This window comes from Eptatretus burgeri, chromosome 13, assembly GCF_056783735.1.
Source record: "Eptatretus burgeri isolate ZD-2024b chromosome 13, Ebu_testis_v1, whole genome shotgun sequence".
NCBI classification, from domain to species: domain Eukaryota; kingdom Metazoa; phylum Chordata; class Myxini; order Myxiniformes; family Myxinidae; genus Eptatretus; species Eptatretus burgeri.
This window is the reverse complement of record NC_140973.1, coordinates 19,757,961-19,776,318: the sequence shown is the minus strand read 5'-3', so window position 1 is coordinate 19,776,318 and position 18,358 is coordinate 19,757,961. Positions and strand designations below refer to the sequence as shown.

The 18,358-nt window shown below is 43.1% G+C and overlaps 2 protein-coding genes across 2 annotated transcripts in view; one reads left to right on the top strand and one right to left on the bottom strand.

Moving 5' to 3' along the window:
- Positions 1 to 4,061: 4,061 nt before the first annotated feature.
- LOC147014005 (uncharacterized) lies at positions 4,062 to 17,256 on the bottom strand. The gene is made up of 3 exons (XM_085851564.1): positions 17,098 to 17,256; positions 7,301 to 7,993; positions 4,062 to 4,710 (listed from the first exon to the last, which is right to left on the bottom strand). The coding sequence occupies exons 1-3, from the start codon at positions 17,099 to 17,101 to the stop codon at positions 4,370 to 4,372; spliced, it is 1,038 nt and encodes a 345-aa protein (XP_085707690.1). The 5' UTR covers positions 17,102 to 17,256; the 3' UTR covers positions 4,062 to 4,369.
- Positions 17,257 to 17,849: 593 nt separating this feature from the next.
- PACC1 (proton activated chloride channel 1) overlaps positions 17,850 to 18,358 on the top strand; it is a 102,151-nt gene continuing 101,642 nt past the window's right edge. Inside the window, exon 1 of the mRNA XM_085851558.1 lies at positions 17,850 to 17,906. Coding sequence (XP_085707684.1) covers positions 17,865 to 17,906 — 42 coding nt within the window. The 5' untranslated portion in view covers positions 17,850 to 17,864. The remainder of the gene's footprint in view (positions 17,907 to 18,358) is intronic.

Sequence of the window (18,358 nt, the reverse complement as noted above, 5' to 3'; positions counted from 1 at the left end):
ATATCGGATCGGCATGACCTCAGTTAGTGTATGGGGGGGAGGTGTTTATCTTTGGGAGGGTGATCCAAATTCTCGAGGAAAATGTGTATTGTGTAGCACCACCTCCAGGTGGGGGAAGTTATTACAAGTCTCCGTTTACAGTACAGTATTCCTGCCCCCGTGTTTTCCAGTGACGTGTTTTGAATTACAGTATAAGCAGTAGGTGTGTGTTTGTTTCATGCACGTAACCCAGGTTATTTTTATTTTGCCTCTACACCGCCCAAATAAAGGTATACGTCAGAAGAACGTGTTGCATGCTTGGAACAAGACCGCCCGTAAGGCTGGTACTCTGCTAGTAACGTACAATAAAGGAATGGTTCAGTTTAGAATCAGATCGGCTTTGAAATTATTTTTGGTGGTGGCTTCCACTTTCCATTTTGTTACCTCTGCCACTGAAGGTGGGCAGAGGTTATGTTTTCACCCCTGTCTGTCTGTCTGTCTGTCTGTCTGCCTGTGAAAAGGATATCTCAAATTTGTGGATGCATTCAGACGAAACTTTGAACAGGTGCGGTGCATGGCAACATCTTTGATTTTGTTGAAAATCGGGATCCGAGAAGTTTTTAATTTTTTTAAGTGATTCTTCACCATTGAGAGATAGGGCCAAAGACTATATATGTATATCATGATATCTCAAGTTGTGGATGGATTCGGGCTAAACTTGAACAGGTTGGGTGTATGACGAGGACAATACTCTTGTATACCCCATGTTCCCTGCCCCATCCCTCCCTTCCATAGATCTCCTAATGTCTCTGTTCCCCACTGTTTTGTCCTTCCCTCTCCTGCCCCCTTGTCTCATGCCCCCCCTCCCTTTGCTGTGTGTTGTGTCTTAGCTCTCATATGAGCCTTGACAATGTAGACAAAATAAAACTATTCAATTTTGGTGAAGATCCGGATCTGATAATTTGTTCAGCGATTCTTCACCATTGAGAGATCGGCCTAAACTGAAATAGCACAATATCTCAAAAAGTTGTGGATGGATTATGACAGCTTGGTGGATGTATTGGTTAAGTAACCAGAACAAGCCCTTTAGACTTAGACCGGATCTGGATCCAAACCTCCAATCGGTGGGATTAAAAAAACCGTAAAACTATTCAGCCTGGCCGAGGTGTGCACTCTGCCGCATGCCGTTCTTTGTATGCCTGTGATGTGGGTCAGATCTGATTTGTTACAAACACAACAATAATGTCTTAAAAAAAGACAACTTTAAAAAGGCACGTTTATATTTCAGGAAATACTTATTTATTCATACTATAGTGAACAATTGGAATAAGTTACCAGATGGTGAAGTAGCTGCAAAATCAATACAGTTCTTCCTGAAGAGCTATTAACATACAACATGGGTTTATAATGGGATGCAAGTATCCTATTTAACCAAACACCATCTTCAACCTGACCAAAGTATTCAGAAATTGGGCATGAGATACTTCAACGTGATACAAGGTGAACATGAGCATGACACGTAGTCTTCCGAGAGTTCAAAGGTGGAATTCCAGTATTTCATATCTCGGTCTCAAGGTTTGATCTCTTGATGTGCCAAAGATCTCAACCGCTGTCGAAATTGATTATCAAGTCATTTTGGTTGATGTGGGAGTTACTGAGACCTGCGGCTCAATACGGTTTGGGATGGGGCCAAGGTGGAGATTACTTCTATAGTTCTGACCTTTAGTAATCCCTCGTTGACCTCAAAAATGTTTCTAAGATTGCAATCATTTTCTGTACATGGTGGTGGTCGTATGGCAGCTTAGCTTCCAGGGTAGCTGTCATTTATTGAAGCGTGACTGTCACTGATGCAGTGCCCCTCTACCAGTACACACACTGGAACTGGTACTCATTTCGCTGACCTCGGAAGGATGACAGGCTGAGTTAACCCCCTGGTGTATTAATTCAGCGGCCGACAGGGCTTGAACTCAGGACCCGAGGATCACAAGCCACCACCCTAACCACTGAGCCAACACCAGGCTCTTCTGCACATCCCTCCCTAAAATGCTATAAGTACCAAGTGTTTGGACATAGTACTCTAACCTATCGGAGTAAACCATGCTGTAGCAAATGAAATGCAATGGGTTGGTGATCACAACTATGAATGCTGTACAATTGAAACCAGAAAGAGCAAGAGCAATGAAACTAGAAAGAGATTGCAGACCATCCCAAGTGTGTGGTGTGTGTGTACGATGTATTGACGAATCGATATAGGTTCATACAGCGGCCAAACAGACCTCTTCAGTTTTATTTGTATAGATTTTATAGACGTACATACGTATTTATTTTGTAGATGAACTTATTTTACTGACGACGTGTTTAATAGTATGTACGTACTTTATCCATGCACTCACGTTCTTATTACAAGTACTCTAAAGACGTGCTCGCATTCTTAATAGTAGATGCTTTATCGATGTATTGTAAAACAAAGGCTCACAGGGATGGTAGTTTTTCGACAAATACACCAGGATTACTTTACACTTACTAAGCAATGTTAAATCCTCAGAATCATTTCCACAACACTATCATTGCAAATGGATGGAGGGATGGACAGGGAACAACCATTATTCGAAAAAAGATGTAAGAATGAGATTTCACTTAATTTCTTGTGACCATCCCTGCCTTGTTTACATACTTTTTTAGCATACCATCCCAACATCCTTTTACACTTTTTTAAAATGTCTTTTTCTTGTTTTTTTTTTACAACTTGTGTCTGTTCTTTTAAAAACTGAAGATCCGGATTCGAGATCGAAACGTATTCTCATAGCCAACTTGTGTCCCTCAATGGGATCTTTTCATCTCCTCGTCCTTGGGGCACTCCAGCTGAGACAAGGAATGTTTTGGTCCCAATCCTCTTCGTAATCTTCATCAAAAATCTCTGACTCTGTGGAAAATCCTTTATATATTTGCTGATTACTCCGCAATCTGCCGTAACATCCCCCATCCTTTAGATAGGCAGGCAGCAGCCTCTTCCCTCTCTGTAGACCTTGATAAAAATCACAGGATGGTCAAACTCTTGGAATGTAATCCTGACAAATCTCACACTCGCTCTATCTCTGAAAAGACCATGTGGCGAATCCCCCCACCCACCCCATCCACTTCCTTGACAAGCCTTTTGAAGAAGTTCAGTCACTCAATTTTTGAGCCCCATTATCCTTCTTGGGCAAACCACATCTGTAAGTTGGCCTACAAAGTGACCTGACTACAAAGTGAAAGGGATCCACCGTTTTGCAAAGTCCTTCCTTGGCATGCTTGAACTTTCACCCGCAGCTTAGAATGCTGCTCTCCCCTCTGGGTTGGTGCTCCTGTCTTGCACATTGCTCATCTCGACGCCATGGAAACCAAAGACTTCAAAATCGTTGGAATCTCCCATGATGAAGCCAAGTCTGAGCCTATCACTTTCACATCACAGACAGGATAGTAGTCTTTTTTTCTCCCACCTCCTTTCTGGTTTTGTGCTGTCGTCCCCCATCCTCCCTCAGGTTTGTGCAGGGTGTACGTGGTCAACCAGTAACCCCCTCCTGGTGAAACTACCAAAACCCAGACTTACTGCTCACCTCCATTCACTCATTTGTTCCAATTCCCCCCCCCCCACCTGTACAACCAACTTCCTCAGTCTCTTCTTTCTCATACTTCTCTCCTGGGCTTCAAGACAACTGTTCACCATCACCCATCATCCACAACCAATGATCTTTTCTATCCCCGTTAACCCTCCCCAAGGCCTTCAATTTCTGGGTATCCCATTTCCCCTTCCACTTCTGTGATTGAGACTTTGTGGCTGTGCTCCCCCTATGCTCTCGTTCTTCCCCCACATTTATTTCTGTCTCCCTATATTTTGTTCCCCTCCCTCTTTCTACTGTTACATCCTGATCCATTCTGTGTTCTCGCTCCTTCACGGGTCTCGACACTACAAAAAGATAGCTGCGCCGTGACGTCAATGGAGCCTGGGTGGTTCGGGCCAGGAAGTCGCAGATGTTCCATCCACTTGAGGGTGATGCAGGACGTTTAAAAAAAAAAAAAAGTTTGGATCCAGGAAGGCCATGACAAGTATAATGCATTTATTGTACAGATAAGCAAAATGTTACATGTTAGGAAAAAAAATAAAACAGGAATACGAAATACCTCATCACGATATTTGTGAACATACCTGTTGAGATACTAAAAGCATTAAAATGTGAAAAGGAAGTGAATGGTTTTACAAATCTGACTTCAATTTCTGGCCCAGTTCCTTGTTTCCGCACACAATTCCAAGCATATTCGCACAATGTTGGCTTTCTCCTCAAAACCGTGATTGTACGGGTGCCGTGGCGGACTGGGAACTGGGAACCAACGGCCCATCCCTTGCTCTACTTCACTGCTCAACGGTCGCTTCTTCTTCCTGATACGCATCACTGCTTCCTCCCACATCTTCCCCAACATTCGCAACTTCATCATTCTTTGCTTCCTCTTCTGCGCTTGTGCTTTTGACCGCTTCTCTTTTGGCCGCCCCGATTCCAAACATACTTTTGAAGGACCATCGGCCGCTTGGCGGGTTTGAGCCGCGATGTCCGTCCGATGTGGGTCCGTCAGGAGTTTTTGGGGTCACCGCAGGAGCTGACTTTGCAGGCAAAGGTCGGAACAGCTTCCTCAAAGCTGCACCAGCACCTTTTCCACTCTTGCTTCCCATTGATTTGTCTCCAGTTATGTCCACAACTGCAATTAAAATGGAGATGGTCTTCGAGGTCATTTACGTGTTCCAAACACAAAATGGAAGTTTTTTTATTATTTATTTACCCACATACATACATTGTCCTTCCTTCCCTTCTCCTGTCAAATTTACAAAACCTTTTCTCAACATTTTTATAAGCCCTCCCACTGCATATCGAAACTAGAAAGAGCAATCAGAGATTGCAGACCCCTGCCAGGACTCATTTTGTGTGGTGGAATTAGAGCTTGAAGGATGTACTAAATGAAAGGTCATTGATTGCGAATGAAAGGTTTAAAGGGTCTTAGTGGTTTGATAGGGTCTCTTGGGTCATTAGAATGTGAGTACATGTCAAAGGGGTCTTGGGGTCCTAAAATGTGTCATGGGGTTTACGCTACAGGGTCTTATGTATCTAAGGTTTCTAGTGGATCTAAAAGGTTCTTAAGGGTCTTAAAGTTATTGGGGGGACTTTTGGGGTCTAAAGGTATATAGTGGTCTGAAGGATGGAAATGTCTAAATAGGCTTAAAGGGTCTTCAAAGGTTTAAGGAGTCTCAGCAGTCTAAAGGTTTAAAAGGTACGTTCCAATGAAACGTAATTAATAGACGTTTGGCGAGGGTAAAAATCTGTACCAAACTCTTTAAAGCTGGAAAGATGTATTCAACAAAAGGTCATTGATTGCAACTGAAAGGTCTAAATGGTGTAGTTGAAAAGGTCTAAGCTTGTAAGGGTCTTAAATGGTCGAAGGGGTCGAAAGGGTTTAATTTAACGTCTCAAGGGTCAGAATTGTCTCGAGGTGTCAAAGTCAAAGGGGTCTGCCTAAAGGGTATTTAAAAGGTGAAGATCTCAAGGCCTAAATCTCTTGAAGGATGGAAAGGAGTCTGAGGGTTATTTGGGGTAAAATGGAGATAACAGCCAAGAGGAATATGTCACCATACTCAGCACTTTTTCACAAAATACTGATGTGAAACTGTATCGTCCCAGGTGTTAAAATCAAATTTGAAATTATCTTTAATTACATCAAACCACTTGAAGTTAAAACTATATCTCATCCCCAACCAGTTCAGCTGACCTGCAATGCCCAACTCTCCCCACCACCCCAACTCCCAACTTTCCCACCCTTCATGTGACCAAGTAACCTCAGCAAATCAATCAATATGCAATTGGTTAACACTTTGGTAAAAAATATTATTTACAATTTTTTGGTAATGTTCCAATCGAATGAACGAGAAGTTTTTGAATTTACAATTGTTCATGTTCGTATGAATTTAAAAACCTGCACATGTTTGAGCCAATTTTGCAGAAAAAAGTGAAAGGTTATGGCCGTACTTCCTCTCAACATGTGCCCATAACAGGTGACACGTTATGACAATGACGTTGCAGTCAACAGCTTAGTTATAAAGTGGACAACAGCTGGAATAATGGTAATGTCACAATTGATTTTTGTACACACTGTCCCGATTCAAAAACAAATTCCGTTGTACTTTGCTCAATTGTGTTGAGGAGTCAAACTGGAACAAGACGGAGACGTCCAAAACATCTTAGAACCCCACAAGTGCAGGTACAGATGATGAGGATAAAGGGGAAAAGTTAATAGGACAGGGTGGGGTGTCAAAAATAGGAGATGGGGGAGTAACAGAGGGAAAAGGGGTATGGATGTGGATGGAGGGAAAATGGAGGATGCCAAAGGGGGTGGACAAGGGGTAAGGAAATCCACTTGGAAATCTTTTGTTATTTCAGATTATTTAGTTATGTGTCTGGAGCGATCTTATTTGACAAAACTCCGCTCATCACTCCGTGGAAGAATGGTAAGAAACGCCATTTACCATGTTCTGGTAATAATCAGTGACATTGTTTTGCTGCCATAACTTTGACAAACGGTGAGCCAAACCACAATCCTTACTATAATTCACAGACTGGTGTGTGTGTGTGTGTGTGTGTGTGTGTGTGTGTGTGTGTGTGTGTGTGTGTGTGTGTGTGTGTGTGTGTGTGTGTGTGTGTGTGTGTGTGTGTGTGTTTTGTTTTTTTATTTGTCACGTGACTCCTACATTTCTGGGCCAACTGTATCCAGACTTGCTACATAGGATCAGCATGACCCCAATTGGTGTTTAGGGTTGTTTTTATCTTTGCAAGTGGTCTTCGGAGGGTTGGGGATGGGGGGGGCGACGCAAATTCTCGATGTAAATGTGTATCCACCATTTACAGTGCAGTGTTCCTGGCCCCACGTTGTCCAGTGCAGTGAGGTGTTTTGAATTATAAACTGTCGGGATGTTTTTGCTTCATGCACGTAGCCTGTGTTTTTTTTTTTTTGGGGGGGGGGGGTTCTTACGGGACATATGTGGAGTTTATCCAGCCAAAGGTGAGATTTATATACAGTAGAGAACAACATTGGGATGCAGAAAAAAAATCCTGGCTGTCTGAATCAAACCCAGATATGAGCAGCTGAGATAGAAACATTGCGTCCACCCAGCCTTCCTGTCCCATTAGTTTCCCACAAGTCAGAAGTTAAGATCAAATAAGTTGTTATTATATATACATCATTGATCGTTGTGCATCCAAGCATACATCCAATGACCTCATATCGTCATGTTCACCCTTACCTGGCGTTCCTCCTCCTCCTTCCACATTATCCATTGCATCAGCACCGTGGCACTCCTCCAATGGCTCTGCAATGCTGCTCAAGCCAGACTTTTCCTTCCGAATCCTTTCACCTCGCCAGGTCAGTTTTTGAGGCCACCATTGGCGGGGTCGTGAGCATCGAGTCTGCTCAGCCTCAACAACGACACCGTCGGTGGCGGATCTCGCATCCTCCACCTCGTCTGTGGTAATTACCTCAAAGTCCGACTCTCCGCTCGCTCCATCATTAGTTATGGACAGTTCCGCCACCTCGATTCCATGACTGCTCTGACGCTCCAGCTCATCCTCCACTGCTGTGGAACCCGAGGAAGCCGTGCACGTCGAGACTTGAGTCGTCTCACAGTCTTCCTCAGAGATGCATGCAGGTAATACGAGGTGGCTTTCCCTACTCGATTCAAGGTCACCACATTGGTGTTCTCCACCATCACCTCGAGTCTCTTGTGCAGCTCCTTCACACTCAACTTGCACTGACCGCACTCCATTCTCAACCACTGCATCACTCTCATTCATTACATCGTCATCTTTGGCCGGAGAATGGACAGTTGGACAGGGGTCTGCGTCACCATCAGAAGTCCAGCTCCTGCCACTCCGTTCATCTTCATCCACAATCGGCCTTAACTCTGCAGGTGTCAGGGTGTCCGGGCTTTCAACTGCAGCTGTGGATTTAAATTCCAATTATGAGACATTTCTCAGCTGAATCCTCATGTTTTTCTTCTTTTAATTCACAAACAAACGTTATAGTGGGGCAACTTAGCTAAATATAGCATAACAATTGTGCATTTTGTGAGGAAAGCACCAAATTTGGCACACTAGTAGCCTATCATATTGGTACGGCTGTGGAAATTCGCATTACACCATGAAGGGCCCATAGGTGAGATATCTCTGTAAGTACATGTGTAGTTCGCCCAAACCCGTTGCAGAGAGGGAATTTATGTGATCCATTTGGGCTGCAAAATTTGAGTTAGCCATTTTTTCTGTTCTATCTTTATTTTGAACCAACAACGTCTCAACCATCATCACACAACACCCACGCCACCATCTACGCTCCCACATCATCGCATCACCGCCATTCCCAACGGCACCATAACCATCAACCCCCACCACCGAAAACCCTCCACCACCTTCACCTCTCTCCTTCTACGGCCATTCCCGCACCACCTGTGAACACTGAACGTCGGGCTGTCTCGGGCCCGTTCGGCGATTGGTGCCGAACGCACCGAGCCACGAGCGCAAATAGCGGCCTTTCCGAGGGAAAATTCAGATCAAGAACGCTACACGCCCACTTCTCCTCCGTCCAATTAGCGAGCGCGGGGCGGCTTGGCCCCGCCTCCAGGCGCGTCTGTGTGAAATCGATATATGAAAATTCTAGGATCAGGGGAGATTCACGCCCCCTTTCCTCCGACCAATGGGCGAGCGTGGCTCCGCCCCAGAGGTCATCCTGATCCGAATATTTGCATATTAGCTGCTCCTGCCAGCCTATAAGAAGGTGAGCGCAAGGCGAATGAAGGCAGAGTCGAGTCGGGTGGCGAAGTCATCGGTGTGGCAGAGAGTTGGGTTCTTCAGTCGGCTGAGGAGAGTGTCATCGAGTTGGGTTCTGGAGTCGGCTGAGAAGAGTTGCCGGAAGAGGCAAAGGAGCTCGGGTCCGAGGTGAGAAGGACGGCGGTTGGCGACGAGGTCGCGGTGTGGGATCGCTCGTCGCGGGACCAAAGCCAGCCAGCCATTCTCCTGTCCCAGGGCATCAACAATTCCCCCTTTCCCCCACGCTGAGATTGTGCAAAAAGGGGGCCCCGTTCCCACCCCACTCCAAACGTCGTGCCAACGAAACCCGTCAAGGAGCACGAAGTCGGGGCACAGCCGCGCGGCCACATTTGCGGCTCGTCCGCCAACGCTTCACGAGGACGCGGGTAGGACCCCCCGGTCTCGCGGACCTGGCCGCTCCTCCAGGTCACGCGCACATTTGGCCTACAGGCCTGTCTGCCCCCTTGTCTATGAGGGTGGCTTCTTTCCTTTGCTTTTGTGTAAATGTGTGTTGGCGCCATCTGCGAAGTAGAACTGCATAAGTGTTGCCGTGTGCGCGTAGTCGGTATCAACTCTGCGTCGTTGTTGCTTTTGTTTTGGTTGCTATATGTGCATTTTGACTGTATGGCTGTATATATATATATATATTATATATATATATGTGATTTCCGTGTGCTTGGAAATAAATGTGCTTTGTGTTAACTGTTTTCCCGTTTCGCTTCGTCTTTTCTTTATTCACCCTCCATCCTGCTTCACGTAAAAGGTTCGTAGTGGGCTTAATACGCCCGGTAATTAATCGGAACCGTCGAAGCCGACGATAACACCGCTCGGTTATCACTGTAGCACGGAATGGACCGCTTAAGCGGTTCGTGTCCGGAGTCGGCCTGTGGCGTGGTACGATCGCCCGGTCGACCATCCGCGCAGGTACTTAGGTCGATCGAATTTGGCGAGCAACCTTATCCTGCGCGGGTGGGCAATTGGCACGGTCGTGGTGGGGTTAAACCCCCACCCGTGACTAGCTCCCGGCGTTGTTCCGAGAGGGTCACGACTGAATTGTCCATCCGGTGGGCGATGTGCCGCGATCGGAGTTATGTGGCCGCCCGCACGCCGGCGGGCGCGAATTCGCAACAATATTATGAACAGATTTGGATATTGGGCCATCTCAAATTCAGCCGCTGATGGCTGTGGCAACCATTTTCCACTGCCATCAAAAATTTTGAGATGGCCCAATATCCAAATCTGTTCATATGTTAGGCTACTAGTGTGCCAAATTTGGTGCTTTCCTCACAAAATGCACAATTGTTATGCTAAGTTTCCCCACTATTACAACTTCACCACTTATACCATCTTCCTTGTGCAAAACTCTTCTTTCTGTTTTTTTAAACTTGCACTTTTTACACCAACGGCTGACAGTCAGTCATTGTAAAGTCAGTCAATTGTAAACGACAGTCATTTAATTTCAATGTAAATCAAATTCCTTTACGAGTTGAAAATGGAGGGGTGAGTGGAATCCCGACTCTTTACAAACATATGTCTCCAAGATTGTGTTGTGCGATGATGTCATGGGTGGCCACAAGAAAAAAAAATTAAAAGAGCAAAATAATAAATTGATACAGGCTGGTGTTTCGTGTTTTGCATGTTCAAATGAAACTCGTACATAATATCCTTGGAATCAAAAAACACTTTCTCGTTTCAATCGTTTTTTTTTTTTTTCTTCTTTGGACGATCCAAGCACTTATCACAAGCAAGCAGCCATCAAAGTGTTAATTGATTTTGCTCTGTGTAAGGATGGCAACTTATCGACAACAAAATAGTTATGCCTGATTCAGAAACTGCAAGCCTGTTCATTCATCACTTACCATTTATGAACACAAATAACTATTAATGTATCATCAAACTAAAACACATAATTTGGTGTCTGTCTATCTGTCTGACCATGATACATTTGGTTATTATTTATCAAATCTCAACCAAAATTGACAGCTGGACTAAGGGTCACACAATGGAGGTTGTAGCAATTTCAAAAATATTACAAACCACAAACACGTATTATTACCTTTTTAAACAGTGGCAATTGATGTCATTAATAAGTAATAAAAACATTTTAAACGAGAAGGGAACTCAGTTCGAGCGCATACCTCTGCCAGGCTGAACAGTTCAGGTTTAGTTTTCCCACTGAGAGACTAGATCTGGATCCAGACCTGAACCAAAATCAAATCTGCTTGTTCTTGCCACCTACCTAAATCATCCACCAAGTTTTCTCATAATCCGTCCACAACTTTTTGAAATATCATACTATATATCGTTTTTGGCCCCATCTATAAATGGTGAAGAATCGCTTTGAAAATTAAAAAAAAATTGCATATCGGGATCCAGATTCTGATCTTCACCAAAATTGAAACAATTTATCCTTGTCACGCACCCAAGCTGTGCACTAAGTTTTGTCCGAATCCTTCCACAACGTCTTACGATACCGTGCTGTATATCGTTTGTGGCCCGATCTATCTCTCATTGGTGAAGAATCACTTTAAAAATTCTAGTATCCAGCTCCATTGCCAGATCGTAACCAAAATCTCATCGATTTATCTTTGTCACACACCCAACCTGCCCACCAAATTTCATCCGAATCCATCCTCAACTTTGAGATATCCTGCACACAAACAAACAAGACAAGCCGGTAGGCGGACATGGGTAGTCGCCTACCCAATAGAACCTGACGTGATGGGTCCCTTCAATTGGGGAATGACCTGAGGATTAAGCACAAGAAAATTCATGATTCTCGCTTCAAGGGTTAATGCTGCAGATTGTTTTTTCGTTAAAATACCCCCACATTTTGAGGTCTTTCGGCCGTTGCTAGGCAACGGAGGGGTCCATAGCAATGGTTCTTTCTCACACATAACTAGGACATACCATACCAGTTTCATGTATATCTGACTCATAATCTCTGAGATATAACGAACTTCGTTTTTTTATTGTTTTCGACCAGGGTTCATTCAAAGTCTATCTTCTCCGACAGTTTTCATCGGATTCGGCTGGAAATTTTTGACAATATGGCTGAATGTACTGCCCACAGTCGCTCGTGGCCCGATTTTTGATTTTCGAAAAAATAATTTTTTTATGATTTTTCAAAAATTTCAAAGTCCCGTTGCTAGGCAACGGTGGTCTCCATAGCAACGGTTCTCATTTGCACACAACTTTGTCATGGTATGAACCTACGTACCAAGTTTCATTGAAATCGCCATTGTATTAACGGAGCACTGGACCGAACAGACAGACATACAGACATATAGACAAACATATCGACGGAAAAAGTGATAAGGGTAGATCAAAAAAAAAATGTTTTTTTTTCGACTTTATCGACTACCCAACAAACATATCGACGGAAAAACTGATAATGGCAGAACAAATTTCAAAATTAAAAAAAAAAAAAACTTTTTTTTCGACTGGATCGACTGACTACCCAACAAACATATCGATGGAAATACTGATAATAAGGGTAGAACAAATTTCCAAAAAAAAAATTTTTTTCGACTACATCGACGACCCAAAAATTTCAAAGTCCCGTTGCTAGGCAACGGTGGTGTCCATAGCAACGGTTCTTATTTGCACACAACTAGGTCATGGTATGAACCTACTAACCAAGTTTCATCGAAATCGCCATTGTATTAACTGAAATCGCCATTTTAAATACTGATAATAAGGGTAGAGCAAATGTCAAAAAAAAATATTTTGGAATTTTTTTTTTCGACTACCCAACATATTGATGGAAATACTGATAATAAGGGTAGAAAATAAAAATCTCAAATTTTTTTTTTGAGATTTTTTTTCGACTAGATCGACGACCCAATACACACACGTACACACACACACACACACACACACACACACGTACACAAACACACACACACGCAAACACACACACACGCAAACACACGTACACACACACACAAACAAACACACACACGTACACAAACACACACATACACACACATACATACACACATACACACACACACACACACACACACGGACGTACTCACACACATGCACGTACACACACGTACTTGCACACACTGACACCCGTACCACCAGCACATTTGCAAAATCTGTGCTCACCCACACTACACATATCCCATGTGGTCCAGTAACGACGTCGGTGGACTTTTACATGGAAATTGGAATGACCTGAGTTAACAAAACGTTCAAATGATGTTTTCCCTCACATAATGGGAACCCTGTAATCCTGCGGCTTAAAATGGGGGGATTGTACGGGTCGTGATCGATACGATGATGAACAGAAATTGATCGCAACATCGACGAGGGTTGGAAAGGAGTCCCATTATTGATTATTTACACATCATTGGAGACATACAGGGTCATTCCGTGCCAACTCACCTAAATTTCAAAAACCTCCCCAGGTCACCTCCTCAGATTTTGATGGAAAAATTCTTAAATGTAGATCTATATGGCTCTACCCACCATGCAAAAGATTAGCTTTCAATTCCTCATAGTTTAAAAGATATCTATCTCTAGATACATTTGAAATTTGGCCCTAAAAATGCCAAATGTGAAAAACGCATTTTTTTCAACTTCAGGGGCTTATAATTTTATAATGGACTCCTCTAGAAAGTTAATATTGCAAATATTTACTAATTGGCATCCAAATTTTTCAATTATGGCATCAGATAGCCTCTGGGATGCATATTTCTCACTCTCTTGGAAGCTAAAAATGGCTTTTGGGCCAAAACGAGCTAAAATAAGGTAAAACTATAGGAGCCCTCCTGAAAATATGGAACTTAGAATTTTTTCCTCATAACACAGTGATTATAGGGTCATTATCTATCCATAGATACATTTTTGTTGGGATAATACAGTTAGGTGATGAATTATAAAAGTTTTACCATAAGCCCTTGCCTCCGAGGGCTCTAAAATAGACCAATTTTGTCCCCTGGCTTGACCATGTGGCTAGGGGTTTAGGATCTCAAATTTTTTTTCTAAAGATTGTCTCATATAACATGTGTCTACTGACCAAATAATTTTATCTAACGCCCATGGCTTCATATTAAAATAAATTTTTATTTACATGCACGTTTTTTTTAATAATTATTCACTTTTTTCATATTCATGAGGTTATAAATCTGAAACTAAACACTCCAGCAAAGTGATACTGCAGATATTTATAAACTGGCATATGACATTTAAGGATCTGTTATCAGAATGCCTGATAAATGCATATGTTTCTATCTGTAGGAAGTTGAAAATGCCACTTTGACCAAAAATGGTGAATATGCAGGGGGAATTAACTGAGGTTATGTAACAACTTAGATTATTCTTCTTATAAATTAATAATTATAAGTACATTTTTTTATTCAAAAATAAATTCTTGTAATGATAATCCAAACATATGCTTGGGTTTTAATTTAAAAAAACATGTCCTCCAGTTCTCTATTTGAAGTCATTAGTTATGACATACACCACGAGATGGAGTAATGGTCTGTCACAACACTCGGAGCAGCACAGTCTGTCTGTTTGTCTGTTTGGAGAACAAAGGAGAGGAGGAAACAAAGGAAATGGATGCAGAAAAACCTGGGCCCAGTGGCACAAGTTTGACAAGTTGATGCACTGTTGGAACCAAATTAGACCAGGAGTGTCACAAGACCTATTATACAAGGAAGGTAGGGCTAAAACAAGTTGCTGCTTTGGAGAAGAAGTCACAAGAATTGATTTCATGGAGATCAGGAATTACTTTCAGTTCAGAAGACAGTATTTGCCTACATCATGATGAAATTCTTCTTTGTGACATCACAAGAAATCCAACAAAATGCAATGGAGTATGACCTTGAGAAGCGCTTTAGAGCAGCAACAACCATTGCTGGTACACGGTCACACCATGGTTTCCTGCCAATCTCCTCAACACGTCTGGAGATGAGAAGGGTTTCTTCTGATGCTGTATCATCAACAGTATGCACAGGACCGGAAACCACACAAGCTCATCTGTCCCAGTTATTAGTCCCAACCCTAACTGAACTGGATGTATACCAGACTGGGAAATATATTGCTTGTGTTTATGACAGAAAATGGGACATTGGGAACATTGTCACAAGAAATGATGATGAAAATGATGTGTTTGTGAACTACATGAAGCAAGGAAGGGGTAACACATTCTCATGGCCTCCAGAAACAAAGAAAGATCAATGCTGGGTGTCATTACTCGACATTCTTTGTGTGGTTGAGGCCCCTGACATAAAATCTGGTGGACGTCTGTACCAACTGTCACAGCATGACTTTAAGCATGTTCAAGACCTGTTTTCTAAGATGTAAAATTCTGTGCCTCTGAGTGCTAGATAATCATGATAATGAATGTCATAAAAGATGAAAGGTCATTAAAGAGTTTTCTAAGGAATAAAAATTACTAATATTCATTGTCTGTATATCTGTAAATAAAAAAGCTGCTACTCAACAAATCAAATTTGTTCTAATTTATAATTTTCAATCACTTACGAAGGTAATTATTAGCATGTATTTATGAATAAATAACATCCTTATCATGAATGTCGAATAAGAAGCATAATTTAGCCTCATGCGCACCCCTGCAAGTTCACCTTGTTTTGTACCAAGTGGGCCAAATTGCCATATTTGGCTTCCTAAAACGAGGAGTATGTGCTTTCTAGAGACATTCTGATGCCACAATCTGAAATTTTACATACCAGTTTATAAAATTCTGCAGTAACTCTTTCCTGGATTGTTCCATCTAAGATTTATAAACTTCTGAATGTGAAAAAAGTGAATAATTATAAAAAAAAACGTGCATGTAAATAAAAATTTATTTTACTATGAAGCCATGGGCGTTAGATAAAATTATTCGGTCAGTAGACACATCTTATATGAGGAAATCTTTAGAAAAAAATGAAGATCCTAAACCCCTAGCCACATGGTCAAGCCAGGGGACAAAATTGGTCCATTTTAGAGCCCTCGGAGGCAAGGGTTTATGGTAAAACTTTTATAATTCATCACCTAACTGTATTATCCCAGCAAAAATGTATCTATGGATAGATAATGACCCTATAATCACTGTGTTATGAGGAAAAAATTCTAAGTTGTTCCATATTTTCAGGAGGGCTCCTATAGTTTTACCTTATTTTAGCTCGTTTTGGCCAAAAAGCCATTTTTAGCTTCCTATAGAGTGAGAAATATGCATCCCAGAAGCTATCTGATGTCATAATTGAAAAATTTGGATGCCAATTAGTAAATATTTGCAATATTAGCTTTCTAGAGGAGTCCATTATAAAATTATAAGCCACTGAGGTTGGAAAAAAAATGCGTTTTTCACATTTCGCATTTTTAGGGCAAAATTTCAAAGGTCTCGAGAGATAGATATTTTTTAAACTATGAGGAATTGAAAGCTAATCTTTTGCATGGTGGGTGGAGCCATATAGATCTACATTTAAGAATTTTTTAGAGCAAAATCTGAGGAGGTGACCTGGGGACCCTTAGGTGAGTTGGCACGGAATGACCCTACATTAAAAAATAAACCACTGGTTGAGGCTCATTGAACAGTTATAACCGACGGAGCCGGAGGATTGTGAACGAGAGAACAACACAAACAGTGGGGTTGTGGGAAGCAGGCGGACACGACGTGACGGACAGCGATAATGAACGCGGACACGACGTGACGGACAGCGATAATGAACGCGGACACGACGTGACGGACAGCGATAATGAACGCGGACACGACGTGACGGACAGCGATAATGAACGCGGACACGACGTGACGGACAGCGATAATGAACGCGGACACGACGTGACGGACAGCGATAATGAACGTGGACACGACGTGACGGACAGCGATAATGAACGCGGACACGACTTGACGGACAGCGATAATGAACGTGGACACGACGTGACGGACAGCGATAATGAACGCGGACACGACGTGACGGACAGCGATAATGAACGCGGACACGACGTGACGGACAGCGATAATGAACGCGGACATGTGTGGACATAAAAATAACAAAGAAAAAGCATTGTTATAAATGTATTAAATAATCATCCATCAATAACAAAAACAATAAAACCGACATCACTTCGGTAAAAATCAGTACTTGTTTAACACCACTACCCGCAACTACTATTTAAACCAGATCTTTAAAAACTCAGCGGACATGGACATGGACATGGACATGGACATGGACATGGACACGGACACGGACATCCCGTTAGATCTCAACCTTTTCCTTACCCATTTTCTCTCGAACTGGACAAACTACTCCGAACCTTCCAGAGGAATCTTTTTTTTAACACATCAGCAACTCCGTTCTCTCTTATTCCCCACCACCACCACACGCACCCCATGAACCTCCTCCCCCACAACCAAATCATTTCCTCCACATGGAACACCACGTTCCAGACGTCTCAGCAGCCAATCGGTGCAGCCCGAGCACGTCACGTGATCGCGCAGGGGGCGCTCGGTCGCGCCTTTTGGGAATTACTGTTTGGGAACGAGTTGGGAGGAATGGGGGGTGGGGAGAGGGAAGTATCTGCATTCCATACACAATGAGCAACCCCTCTCGCCATCCCGAGAAATATTCCGCAGACGTGTTGTTCTTTTTTGTTAAAAAAATAAAACAATTCACTAATTGTGACGCGTTTGTTTATGAGCGTTTGTAAACTTTGTGGAATTTCGGGAAATTATTTTGGCCTTGAGTTTAGCAAAGATCTATTTGCCGGGCAAGTTGAGTTTTCCGAGCGCAGAATTTACACGTTCGATTCTTCATGGTCTCTGGATAACATTTTACACCACCATTTGAACCATGCGACCCTGTTTACAAGAGCCCGTGGAGCTCGTCTGGTCCGTTCATCAGAACACGTGATGCAAGCAGACAAAGCTCTGTCGTTTGCGAATACATCACCACGAGACTATGACGTCACTGCTGCGCGCGTGCCTCGGCGACGTCACGGCACGGGAGGGACCAGCAGCTCGCTTGGGAGCCGGAGGGACGATGGTCTATGACTGAGGAGTCGGGAGGGCTTCATACCTGCGAATGGCAGGTAATCAAATCTCCTTCCACTGCAGTAACTTGATTGGAGGGAAATTGTTTGTTCTGCCTTCCTGGGAGGGGGGGACCTCCCCCACACCCCCCCACACCCCCAAGCAATTACAAGAGCTCAGCTTGTGATCTCCATTGGTAACAAACCAAGCTTGGACTAACGTCAAAAATCAAGATATCTCATCATCATCATCATCATCATCATCATCATCATGATCGACCTATGTTTAAGCGTTGGTGCCGCCGAAGCAGTTGCGAGGTCACAATCCTGGCTGGGTCACCACCACTGGCCCAGGAGGTCAGGCAAGGGATTTGTAATTCAAACAGGGTTCCGGCGATAGCTCACCTCTTCTTTGCGAAGGACGCACCCAGTTTAACGTCCATCCGAGGGACGACACCCACATTGATGAGTCATCCTGCGTGTGAAACACCGGGTTGACACTTTATCGCTGG